This window comes from Penaeus monodon, chromosome 9, assembly GCF_015228065.2.
Source record: "Penaeus monodon isolate SGIC_2016 chromosome 9, NSTDA_Pmon_1, whole genome shotgun sequence".
In the NCBI taxonomy this organism is placed as follows: Eukaryota; Metazoa; Arthropoda; class Malacostraca; order Decapoda; family Penaeidae; genus Penaeus; species Penaeus monodon.
Window position 1 is genome coordinate 18213817 of NC_051394.1, and position 14158 is coordinate 18227974.

General features: G+C 41.5%; 1 protein-coding gene, 1 non-coding gene and 1 pseudogene across 2 annotated transcripts; 1 reads left to right on the top strand and 2 right to left on the bottom strand.

Annotated features, from left to right (window-relative positions):
- Positions 1 to 7760: 7760 nt before the first annotated feature.
- LOC119577003 (cuticle protein AM1199-like) lies at positions 7761 to 8487 on the bottom strand (the record flags this gene model as incomplete). Its single annotated transcript, XM_037924672.1, is given in 2 exon segments — positions 7761 to 8150; positions 8277 to 8487. Coding segments are annotated over 2 exon segments (449 nt in total), but the record flags the coding sequence as incomplete, so codon positions are not given.
- A 1603-nt stretch (positions 8488 to 10090) lies between these two features.
- Trnad-guc lies at positions 10091 to 10162 on the top strand. The gene has a single exon. It is a non-coding gene; the product is annotated as a tRNA-Asp (tRNA).
- A 2525-nt stretch (positions 10163 to 12687) lies between these two features.
- On the bottom strand, positions 12688 to 13582 carry LOC119577004 (annotated as a pseudogene).
- Between the last annotated feature and the right edge of the window lie 576 nt (positions 13583 to 14158).

Genomic DNA, 14158 nt, shown 5'->3' on the forward strand with positions numbered 1-14158 from the left:
CCAAAAGTTTTGGGAAAAAATGTTGGGGGGAAAGGGAATTTTGAAGAAAAACCTTTCCCTAACCCCAAAAATTTAAAATTCCAAAAACCAATTCCCAAAAATTTAACCTTTCCATAAAAGGAAGAGGAGAAAAATGGTTTAAACCAAAAAGTAGGTGGAATATTTGTTCTTTCATTTGAACATGTGCCTACCAGCAATCCAATGACATAGGGTACAGCAGGATTTTTTGGGAGCTACCAATAGTTGAGATATCCTTATGTATGGAATATCTTATGCCAGAGCAGTCCATACCTGCACAGAAAGTGCAAGGTGTATAGACGTTCTGCAGTCATGCCTACGAAATATGGCATTGGGTGTTGTTCCTGTTCAGCCAGAAGGGTGGAGAATCAAGCAATGTAAGATGCGGTTCATTTGCAACACATTTTGTTGTGAGGATTATGCCATCTATCTGCAGAGTAGTGGTGACATGGATGTGCTATTCCAGTGACTTGCATCCTCGTCTACACCACACCCCATCGAGAGAAATACTACCATCATGAAGTCCATCTAGCATCCTTAGCAGCTTCACCTGGGCCTCTGGCTCAGGTTTTTTGTAATGGATCAACGTCACATTACTGGGGGTCGTTTCAGCTGCCTAGCATTCACAGACCACTATGGTACAAGAGGTATGACCATACTACCTGTACTTTGGGATGGATGTTCCTTCTGCAAGGTGAATTCAGTTGTGAAGTGATAAAACTCCGAACACACTGGAAATTCATTTGCAAATCCTTACATTACGCAGTTGATCTAAAAAGATTCCGTCTGCATATTCAAAGTTGCCATCTCTACACTCCAATGACTGAGATACCATTCATCTGCTCCAAAACTATTGGAAAGTGGTGCTTCCATGACTGCCAAGTAAAAAAACCGGGAAAAAGGACTCAGGGCCCTTTCACGGGGGGTTGTACAAAGTTTTTCCCAAAGGGTGATGTAGCCTTTTGAAATCTCCAAGAGTAGAAAGGGTAAGGAAAAACTCCCCAAGTAGATCCTCCAAATATCTATGTGAGGTATGTGGAGGAAGGTAGATGGATGCAAAAATTTTAAGGTCGGTCAAGCCTATCCTCTCAGCCTTCACCTACAGTGTCGTCATCAGGTGGATGCCCTGGCAAGGAAATTCTGATGTACCATCACTGCTCCATGTGGTTTATTGTCAAAGGTCCATAATAGGCTTCAACTTGGAATCCTCTCAGGGTAAATCAGATAATCTCTTGTAGGCATCCCCAAATGGTTTACATGAACTTATGAGATTTTAGCAATTCCTACTTTTTTGCATGAATTCCCTGACAATTCCTTTGGATTAGGGTAACTATTTCTTCGGGTTTGACCTTATTTTGGGGAAAAGCTCAGGATTCCTTTGTCTGTGCAAGGGGTGGACATGAAGCCTTTGGTTCAGGGGCATTCTGTCAGGCATAGGCCCCTGTGGATGTGGGGGCCCCAGCTGAAGCTGTCACCGTTGAGGCCTCTGGAGCCTTGCATGATGGCTCCAAAGACATTACTTTGGGAGGGGAGTCTCCACTTCTGTGGAACACACCAGGGGCCCAGTTTCAGTAATTGTAGCTTCCTTTGAGGACTGAGATCGAAACTGTAGTGGTAGAGTGAGTAATCCCAAGAAGTATTGGAGGTAAAGGGATGACAGGAAAGAGGAAGGGCTAGAATTAAGGCATAGGACTTACCTGGCTTTGTAATCAGCACATTACATGTGCTTTAGCTCTGGAAAAAAATCCCTTGTTCTTTATTAGCAATATTTTTCCAAATTTGTATTTTTATACTGCTTGATGAAGTTTCATGAGCTTTGCAATTATAACAGCAGACAGATATCATCTCAGCAGACAGATATCATCTCCTTGATGACCTGTTGTACCACACTTACACAGTCTCTTGGTAGTCCAGTTTCCATAAGACAGGAAGAATTGGCTCCATACCCAAAAACACTGATATAGGGTTTGGGCAAAAATATGGCTTTACTTTGGCGACTTTTAAAAAGAAGAGCTGGTGTTTGTTCACATCATAACTTTCTTTAAAGCACTTACTGTCACTGCCTTAAAATTCCTTAGTTCCTCAAAAAAAGTTTCTCCTCAGAAACCTCAATCAGATTTCGGGGAAAAGGACAATTCCCTTGTGTAATAGATAGAGGCATCTAGTACTTAAACCCTGGTGTCTTTGGGAGTGTTGGTTGTGGGTGTGAGTGCCCACTGTTATAGATGGGTGCTGTAGTTAATGTAGAGGTCAAAGGGGGAGCCATTAGGCTTCCACAGTCAGTTAAGGACTGGGGTTAGTCCTTGCTTGCTGCGGGCTTTGTTGTGGTCTGCTGAGGATTGGGGAATGCTGATCTAGGTTCAGATTCTGTGGCTTAAGTATACTACCGCTGTGTAAATGTCCCCAAAGGAAACGAAGGGAGCCTATGATCCAAAGAAAAAAGCCGAAAGGTGTTTATGTCAGCCAGTCAGGTCTCTATAATGAATAAAGAGAAGTGCATGCTTTTTGAGAGTGCGAGGACACTGCTGTGGACCTGATGCAACCCAGCCTGGGAAGTATGCTGAATATCAGATGTGGGGGTCGTGCTGTTACACTTCCCCTGATTGAGTGTTTTTGAGAACATGAGACTTGAGCCCCAGGAAGGTTGCATATTGCATGTAGAAAAAAAACTTCGACCATCAGGCTACCATCTCACAATGGGGTGATCCAAGGATTACACACCTCAACTATCCTGAAAATGTCCTTAAAAAATATCATGACCCATGATCAACACATCATCAATGGCCTTCAATGCAAGGGATTTACTATATGAGATACTTTTATATTTACCAGGTAAGATTTCCTTGATGGGATAAAGACTTTTTTCTTCGCCTGGTCTGGGAGCCTGGAAAGTATTCCAATTCCCATTCTTATGCTTTGGAAGATGGAAAGGTTCCAGAGCCAAGAGACTGCAAGAGTCACTTCATTTTATATTTGTAGAAAACATACAAATTAAAATTCATTTCCTCACCCCCACCCCCATGGAGCCCAATGAGGGGAAGCTATAGGTTGGGGCTCAAATACACCCAACAGCCACAGGGAGAGTCAGTTCTTTTGAAATCTGAGGAAAACAAGTAAATCAGAATTCATTTCCTCGCCCCGTCCCTAACTCAACCGTGGCATTCAAGGAAGAGAAGCTATAGTTGGGCTCAAATGCACCCAACAGCTACGCAGTCATCACCCAGTGCTGATGGCCTTAGCAGGACCTATGCAATACCGACTGGGCAGTGTCTACTTGATTATAGCCATATTTGACCAACTAACTGACTTGACCGGGCCTTGATCAAGCCTCCCTGGTCCACGATGGAATGAACCAGGTTGGGTGCTCCATCCCCTCTAATAGGCCTTGGTGTACCTGGGAGCCACTTTGTTTCATCCCTCCCTGGTGACCCCTCCAGTACGGGTCATTGGGAATTCAGGACACCCCCACCGCGGCATGACAGCTCCCAGGTGGATGTATATATCATTTATATACAGTATATCTATTTTCTTCTTTTTGCTAATACAAGAAACTGCTAAAGCCAGCAACAGTGTGCATACTGATTTACATTTACAGTTGCTTTAAAATTATGCAAGCTATGTATGTTTCACAGGTAGTTCCAACTGTGGGGATATGTAGGCTATTTCCTGTAACAGTGACTAAACAAGTGTTTATATTTTGTGCAGCATTCAAAACTATAACATTACATTTACTTTTTGGATTGCTGCTGAATGTGAAGGTTCTGAGATCACACATTGATAGATTTATGTGTTAATAATTTATGAGATATTGTAAGATCATTCTGAATAAATATATTACCAACTACATCCTTGAATAAATCACAGGGTAAGTAGATGTATGGATCACTCAGGCAGATCCCCAAGGGAGTGATCTTCATTCTCAAAACGCTCTTTCTTGATCTGCCTGAGGTCGTGGGCTGGGATTGGGTCGGAGAAGAGCAGGGACCACAAACTCCGACTAGTTAAAAATTTGTTCGTCGAGAAGGTACGACTGAAAAGAAGAGTGAAATCCAACCTTAAAGTTCTGTAGATGCAATACATAATGGTGTGGGGAAGCATAGAATCGATGAAAATACCTACGGAAATTTGCAGAGTATCACCTGGGCCAATTAGTTCGTGCCTGTTGTTTGACGTCAAACAAGGAAATTATGTCAGCCATAGGAAAGACTCAGTCATCACAGATAATTTAAATACTTCAGATAATGGGCTGAATGCAGACTTCTTAAGAGATACAATACATTTTTCAATGTATATGGGGGAGACAAGTGCATACGTCTTTGGTCTGAGAATGTTGCACATCTTTCCATTACATGTGCGACCGTTAATGGCACTTGGCATCCCTCATAAAGTACTTGACTTTTAGCCATCATCAGTCCATGCCCGATTCTTAGTCTTGGTAATACAACTTCTACTTTTCTATTGGATGGATGCTGGTCACCTAACTGCCAAGGTTATTTTTAATCTCTCGCAGTTTGTTTCTAGAGGTATGCCTCCAATGTTCCCTCCATCTATCACGAAGACAACTCCTGATGCTGGATTTCAGGTCGGTGTGTGGGAGAGGAAAACCAGCATCACAGGGCTGAGTGGCAGCTGCCTTGGCCTTCTGATCAGCTCACTCATTCCCGCTGATACCAACATGTGCTGGCACCCAACATTTCTTTTTATATGTTGGCATCAGCCAATCTTGAATCTCCCTCACTACTGGATGTGATTCACAGATCATTGCAATACTGCAGTTGATCTAATAAGATTCCAGTCCGCATGTCCAAGTAGCCATTGACTGGAATACCATTCACCTCCTCCAAAATTATTGGAAAGTGGTCACTTCCATCTAAGTCTTCCATGACCTGCCAAGTGAAGTTCAACTGTGAAATCAGGTGAGCCTATTGATAGGTCTATATTGGAGAATGTATCAGTTTTAATTTGGAAATGAGTGGGAGTGTCATTGTTAAGTAAAACTGCATCTACTCTTAAGAACAAGGACTCCAAGGCCCTTCCTCGAGGGTTGCACAAAGTGTCTCCCCAGGGGTGATGCCGACCATTGAAATCTCCCAAGAGTAGAAATGGATGTGGCAACTGCTCAAGTAGATTTTCCAAATCATTTATGTTGAGATTATGTGGAGGAAGGTAGATGGATGCAACAGTGTAACGTTATGTCAAGCATATTCTCACAGCTGCAGCGTTGTGGATGGCCTGGAAAGAAATATCCTGACGTACCATTGCTCCTGCTCCTCCATGAGGTCCATTGTCAAAGGTTCCATAATGGGCTTGAACTTGGAATCCTCTCAGGAAAATGATACGATTTTCCCTGGTCATAATCTCTTGTAGGCATGCACAACTGGATTACATGAAGCTATCAAATGTTGCAGTTCTTCCCATTTTGCATGAATTCCCTGACAGTTCCATTGGATTAGGGTATCCAGTTCTTCAGATTACTTCTTCATAAGGTGTTTGGCAGCACCTGTGGTCAAGGTTTGCCCCACACCTTTAGGCTGTCCCTTTCCAGGATCCTGGGAGTACCTTTTTAAGGGTTGTTTACCTGTGGAACTAGTTTCCACAGGCTTCCTTTGGACAGGCTCAGGATTTCTTTGCCTGGGCAAAGAACAGACCTGAGCCTTTGCTTTAGGGGCATTCTGTCAAGCAGCGGTGGCCCCTGTGGATGTGTTGGCAGCTGGAGCTGTCACCGTTGAGGCCTCTGGAGCCTTAACTGATGGCTCCAAAGACCTTATTTTGGGAGGAGAAGTCTCCTCAATAGACCCCCCACTCCTACTCCGTTTCTGGTAGAACAACTCACCAGAGGCAGTGTCAGCAATTTGGGACTGAGGTTTAAAGGAAGTGGCAGAGTGTGTGGTGTAAGAAGCACTAGTAGGCAAGGGTTGGTGGGAAGGAGGATGGGCTAGAACCGAAGCAAAGGACCTACCTGGCTGTGCAAACAGCACAAGGGTACTTCGCTTTGCATCTGGAAAACTAACTTTCTTCTTGCTCCTTATTACCAATACTTCTTTTTCCAATTTGTATATTTTACATTGCTGTGATGAAGCTTCATGAGCTTCTTTGCAGTGGTAACAGCATATTGGACCTGGACAGTTGTCATCTCCTTGATGACCTGTTGTACCACCTCTGTACACATACTCTTGGTTGCCCATTTTCTTTAAAACGGCAAGAGTTGGCTCCATGCCCATAACCCTGGCAGTGGAAGCACCGCATAGGGTTGGGCACATATGGCTTTACCTTGAGGTGGTACCATGATAACTTAACTGATTCTGGAAGGACTAATGTGTTAAAAGTTAGAAGAGCTGGTGTCGACTGTTGCAAACCATCAATTTTCTTCTTTTTTACTGCCACTACATTAAAATTCTCTCGTTCCTCTCACAGTTTCTCTTCAGAATACCTCATCAGGTCTTGGGAAAAGACAATTCCCTTACACTGATTGAGGGTTTTGTGAGGAGAACATGAAACTTGAGCCCCAGGAATGTTGCATATTGCATGCAGACGGTCACTCTCGTCTGGTGACGAAACCTCAACCATCAGGCTACCATCTCGCTGTGGGGTGATGCGAAGATCACGTTGACATACTTCAACTATTTTCTGATGTACTTCAAAAATATCAAGATCCATGATTGATACACCATCAATGGTCTTCACTACTGGGTACTTACTATATGAAATACTCTCATATTTGCCAGGTAAAGATTTCCTTAATGGATTGAGGAGGACTTCCAGGAACCATTGCGATTCCCATTCTTGCCCTTCGGAAGCTGGAAAGGTTCCAGAGTGACAACATGTGATGTTCCAGAGGGAATGGTTGGGGGATTGCGTAGGTCGTCAGGGAGAGAGCCAGATCTTTGTAAATTTGTAGTAATCATACAAATTAGAATTCTTCATTTCCTCACCCCCACCCCCCCCCCACCCACCTTGGAGTCCAACGAGGGGAAGCTATAGTTGGGGCTCAAAATCTCCCAACAGCCACAGGGGTAATGAGGAAATATATGCAGCCATTATTGCAGTACTGATGGCAGTCTTTGGGACCTATGCGCTACCGACTGAACAGTGCTTGCTTAACCTTAGCCATATTTGACCAGCCGATTGCCTTAACCGGGCCTTGATAAAGCCACCCGTCTAACCAGAAAAGAGGACCAAAGAGGTGTGTTGCTAGCTGCAGGGTGCAGCGTGCAGCATCGCTCAACCTCCAGGACTCCTGTCTCCTGGTAATACGGGACGCCACGCACGGCAAACACACATGGGAGAGTTCTCCCTGGTCCAAGATGGAATGAACCCTCTCATAGGCCTTGGCAAGCTCGGGACGGCAAGCATCTGAACCCATTCCCCAGCCTGGCACTTGTTCTGGTATGACGTCATAATTACTTTGAGTGGTGGCCATTAACTGGTTATTATGATAATCAAGACAAGAAGGTTCTGCAATAGCACGCAAGCACAGACTTGCTTGAGAAAAGACTTTTAGTGTCAACATCTCGGAAGGCAACGAGGCAGCAGGCGTATGGTAAAATAAAACGGTAAAATAATTATGATTAAAGCGTATTTAGATAAACGCCCGTTTATACTGAACATGAATATACTTCATAAGTTTATATCAAATAGTTCGACCATTGTATTGCTATAGAAATTGCTCTCCGATCAGAATACCGCGAGAGAGGGAAATGTGAATATCTGCATGTAAATCCTCCTACAGAGAAAGAAAGTTGTAAAGGGTCAAAATTTATTCGCAAATAAATAAGACAAATCACAAGGAATAACAAACACTCATCCTATACTGGTATAACAAGAAGATATACACAACAAGGAATGACAGAAGAAAATGAAAATACGACTGAGAACTCGTTCATCAAAAAATCCACTAAGGACGGCCGTAGAGTTGTGAGGGAGCGGAGTGACCGTGGCTGGACGACTCACGCAGTTCTCCGCGGGCGCGAGCTTCATGCTCAAGGCGACCTCGCTCAATCTGCTCGAGGGCGTGGGCGGGAATGGGGTGGGGGAAGGCAGGAGCCACAGGCAAGAAGGGCGACTGAGGCTGGTAACCGTTGGCGTCGGCGACGAACTGGAGGTCAAACACTTGGCCTTCCGGGAAGGTAAAACTGAAAGGATGATTTTACAATAGGTTACTACGTACGGACTGTATGACAGGCATTAATCTGTCATGATAAAGAATGTTTACAAAATATCCCATACGCAGAAATTTACATGTTCCTCCATAGACCCACCTGACTGAGCCTTGCTGAGCACCTCCTGGGCCACCAGCCTCGTGCCTGACGATGCCGTCCTCGGTCTCGACGTCGAAGGTGTAAGAGCCGTCAGCAGCAGGATGGACTCGATCGTCGCGAATAATTTCGACCAGTCTGACGGGGGCGGATGGACGGGATGCAGGGGCGTCGTAGGAGAAAGACGGCTTGTCAGCCAGGGCCACGGCCACGAGGGAACCCCAACACGATCTGAAGGGATGTCACAGACTTTTTAAAATGATTTTCATAAAGAATTTGATGAACTATTGACTCATAGATATGGATCATAAAGTAAACTATATTGTACTGTTTCTACCGTCAACTGCAGCTGAAATATTTACTTTGTTTCTTGAAATGTGATGAATATCAACGCACATAAATGCGAAAAAAAAAAAAAAAAAAAAAAAAAAAAAAAAAAAAAATATAATATATATATATATATATATATATATATATATATATATATATATATATATGTACATATATATACAAAAGATCAATTACTCACAGTTTTCATTTTGGCTTTGGTTCCTGTTGCAAACTGCAGAATCATGCTCCACAGCAAGACCGACGCGCCTTTTATACCCGTCAGCTTAATGGTGCTTTCACGCTGCAAAGTTACCAAATACCATATTTCGCAACTTTAAATTGCTATAGAATTATTGCAATAAAAGTTAAAGATTATTTATATCAATGTAATTAATATTCGTAAAAGTATTTGAAGAATATCAAATAAACGATGAAAATATCTGCCATTCTATGCATCTCCATAATGTATACTGTATATTGTCGCGAAGTAAAAAGGTTAACAGCCCGTGAAAACTTCTTTTCTTATCCAAGCCGACATATACTGGAAAAAATCAGTTACATATGTCTCAGCTCCATACATCTGTGTGGAAAGATTGTCCCATTCTCTCTGTCTATTCGTCTCGCCCTGAAATTCTCGTTATCTTTATCTATCTGTCTATCTGTATATATGTATGCGTCCACACACACACACGTGTGTGTGTGTGTGTGTGTGCGTGTGCGTGCGTGCGTGCGTGCGTGCGTGCGTGCGTGCGTGCGTGCGTGCGTGTGTGTGTGTGTGTGTGTGTGCTCGCGCATATTTATATATAAATACATACATACATACATACATATATATACAGATATAAACTTGAATAAATGTACTAATATTTATATGTATATATGTAGATGTGTGTGTGCACATACATATATGTATGTATATTATAAAAATAATGTATATATTTATATCCATAATTAAATATATATACATATGGTATATGTACATATCTATATGTAATATATACATCGTATGAATTTATCAATTTATTTATTTATCAAGTCTATCTACAGATCAGTCTATACTTAAATCAACACTACCAGCAGGAAAGATTCAGCTACTCATCTGTAATTGTGGTTTTAGAAGGGTTGACAGTTTTCCTGACTTTTTACTCTTTTGCATGCCAAAATAAAATAAAGTTTAATAATCATAATTGTTGTTGTGTAACCCTCATTTGAAACCCTACAATTCGCTCCCTATGTCTGATGGAAAGTACTTTATAACGGCTTCTGATAGTGTCAACTAGTTTATAGGGGAATGGAGTGATATTTTTTTCATCAGGAATTTTAGTTTCACCTTTCATAAACAGTATGATTATATGAGGGATGATAATTTAACTTTGGAAGTCAATTAAATGTAAGTGATACAAGATCGCGGGAGATAAGAGCGCCTGGGAAGTAGATACAAACACGCACACACTTAAGACATGCTAGTATTGCCTACCATTGCCAATTCCTCGGTAGTATAGTGGTTAGTATCCCCGCCTGTCACGCGGGAGACCGGGGTTCGATTCCCCGCCGGGGAGGCGTTTGGCTATTTCGCCCAAGTGCAACCTGACATTGGCCACTTTTTGGCACTTTATTCACTAAAATATCAACTGGTTAGGACTTCCTAAGAACGGTTTATAAAAATATTAATAATGATATTGTTCTAAGATACTAGAGTATCTGAAAGCATTTTATTTCGTCTACCGGAATATAGAAAAAAAAAAAACATTATTATCACTGAACAGGATTCAGTTTGTATTTCGTGCTATTGTTTTCTTGTGATTCCATTTCCGTAAGTTTGTGGTCGCATCCTTCCACTTTTTATTCATGCTGGCTGGTTTCCTATCTCATTGGCATACTAGCTTTATTATAGCGGGGCATAACATAATTCACAAACACACTGCGTGTATACAGTGTACTTGTGAGCATGTACTTGTGTCCGCATAAGCTACATACCATACAAATGAATGTTCTCTAAATCAATCGGTAATATGTATCAAGCGCTAATTGTAATAGTGATTGATTAACTATTCAGTTAGTATTCGTGTTAAGAATTATGAGCGGATGAATATATTATTTATAAACTGTTTATATTTACACAACCTTCTTTTTCCTAATAACACAGGAAACTGCTAAAGACAGAAACAATGTGTAAACTGATTTCTATTTACAGACGCTTTTAGTTATGAATTTCACATGTAGTTCCAACTTTGAGGATATATTGGGTATTTCCCGTATCAGTGACTGAACAAGTGTTTACGTTTCATGCAGCATTCAAAGTTATCACATTTCGCTTCGGATTTGAAAAAGCTCAAGCATGCAATTTGCCTTTTGCATTGTTGCTGGATATTGTGATGTCGGGCATTGATAGATTTATGTCTTAAGATTTTATGAGATGGTATACCTCCATTCTAAATGAATATATTAATAACTACCTCCTTAAATAAATCACAGGGTACGTAGGCCATTGATGTCTAAGAGGGTAAGTGTTCCTTAGTGGACGACTCATACAGATCCCTGAGGAAGCGATTTTCATCTTAAAGACGCCCTTGCTCGATTGTCGGAGGGAAAGCAGGGAGCCACGGGCCGCAAGGGAGACGGAGACTAATTAAAGATTTGTTTGTCGAGAAGGTATGACTGAAAAGAAGAATGAAATCCATCGTGACTGTTAATATCGGTCTCAGTTTCGACGTCGAATGAGGAAGATATGTTAACTGCAGGAAGGACTGGATCGTCGCAACACTCCTTCGGGAGATGATGGGCTGGTTGCAGACCTCGGAAGAGATATAAGGACTCACTCTCTTCATCGTCTACAGGAAAAATATATAGCTTATATCATGAACCATTTCGTTAACGGGTATTACTTTCGTCATTTACAGAAAACAGGTTTACTTTACAATAGATCCCACACAGTTTTAATATTCATTGCGTAGTTTTTGCAAACCCGATTCTTCAAACAGAGCTGACGCGCTATTCATAGCCATCAGCCAGTAGCTACATCCATGGAATGCTAAATATGAAAAGTTATTCATCATCATTATAGTCAATTTCTAAATATCAATTGTTTAAGGACATGATAAGATATGCATATAATCATGGTTAGCTTTGCACGATTTCCTCGGTAGTGTAGCGATTAGTGGCCTGAAATCATAATCATCATAGTACCTACCATGATCATCGTCTTTATCATTATTTCCATATATACTCAACTAGAGTGACACATATCCAGTATATCCTTTACTTCTGTTAGATCAATTGGCTGTTAAAGGCTGAGAAAATCCATTAACTGGGGTGAAGTGAATCTAAATACAAAGTAATACATGATGCAAAGAGAAGAAAAAAGTCAAGAAAGAAAAAGTAAAATGATATAGTAAAACTTAAGAGATGGAGGATAAGGTACATGCCGTGTATGCCTGGAAGAGGAACAGTGATTTATGCTTGAGCATTTGCCAAAGGTTGACGGTCTAAGAACTCAGATGAATTAATTAGGGCAAGCTCGGTAGGACAAGGAACCGCTCCCATTCTCCAGCCTGGCACTCATTTTGGAGGTATGAGGTCGTAATTACTTTGAGTGGCGGCCATTGATTGTGCTAAAAGACAAGAAGGTTGTGCAACAGCACGCAAGCACAGACTTGCTTGAGAAAAGACCTTTTAGTGCCAACCTCTGGGAGGGCAATGAGACAGCAGGTGTATGGGAAAGAAGGGATTCCTCTTGTCACTGCAGTGACAAGCCAGCTGTGAATGGGTCTGAAAGTGCTCACCGATGCCAGTGGTTATTTGAAAGCACGTGGATGTCTTTTGTTCTTTTCTGGCCATAAATTTAGGCAGTTACAGATATGCACACATAAATACGCATATTAGATTAAATGGATTCTAATATATACCCGCTTATACTATTGAATATACTTCTTGTGTTTATATAAAATAGTTCGACCATTTTATTGCTATAGAAATCATTATTCGATCAGAATGACGCGAGAGAGAGAACTATACGACATATTTAACACAGCTTTGAGGGGATACATGTAAATATGTAAATCAAACTTCAGAGAAAAAAGTTGTATAGGGTCAAAATTTATTCGCAAATAAATAAGACAAATCACAAGGAATAACAAACACTCATCCTATACTGGTATAACAAGAAGATATACACAACAAGGAATGACAGAAGAAAATTAAGAAACGACTGAGAACTCGTTCATCAAATAATCTACTAGGGTCGGCCGTAGAGTTGTGAGGGAGCGGAGTGACCGTGGCTGGACGACTCACGCAGTTCTCCGCGGGCGCGAGCTTCATGCTCAAGACGACCTCGCTCGATCTGCTCGAGGGCGTGGGCGGGAATAGGGGTGGGGGAAGGCAGGAGCCACAGGCAAGTAGGGCGACTGAGGCTGGTAACCGTTGGCGTCGGCGACGAACTGGAGGTCGAACACTTGGCCATCCGGGAAGGTGAAGCTGAAAGGTTGATATTGCAATAGGTTACTTTGTGTGTGGCCCTTGTGCTGACTTACATTAACTCGATATAAGTAACGTTTGTGAGATATCCCATGCACAAAAAGTGCTGAACTTGTACTGACTCACCTGACTGAGCCTTGCTGAGCACCTCCTGGGCCACCAGCCTCGTGTCTGACGATGCCGTCCTCGGTCTCGACGTCGAAGGTGTAAGAGCCGTCAGCAGCAGGATGGACTCGATCGTCGCGGACGATTTCGACCAGTCTGACGGGGGCGGATGGGCGGGGTGTAGGGGCGTCGTAGGAGAAAGACGGCCTGTCAGCCAGAGCCACGGCCACGAACATCGCCAACACGATCTGAGGTTATAACAGATACCGTAAACTGCAGTTGAAATATTTGCATTGTTCGTAAAAGGTGATGAACTTCAGTGAATACAAATTCCCGATTCTGGTAGAAATATTACAGAAGATTCAATACTCACAGCTTTCATTTTGATTATGGTTGCTGATGCAAACTGCAAAATCATGCTTCACGGCAGAACCAACGCGCCTTTTATACCCGTCAGCCTAATGGTGCTTTTAGGTTGCTAAGTTGCCAAATGTCACATTTCGCAACCTTGACTGTTATACAAGTATTGTAATAAAGGTTAACGGTTATTTATAACAATGTAAGTCAGATATGTAAAAGTATTTGAATATAAATAAACGGTGAAAATATCCATTTTATGCTTCTGCATATGTCATCTGTATATTATCGCAAAGTAAGTCAATTCCTCGTAAAACTTTTATCCAAGCAGAGCTATGCTAGAAAAAAAATCAGTTACAGATATCTCAATTCCATATATTTCTATATGAAAATAATTGTCTCTCTCTCTGTCACACTCAAACTGGCATCTTTCTTTATCTACTTGTCTATCTATTTACACACATGTGTATGTGTGTATATATACGTATATATATATATATATAATATATATATATATATATATATATATATTATATATATATATATATAACATACACATACACATATATGTATAAATGAATATATATATATATAATATATATATTATATATATATATATA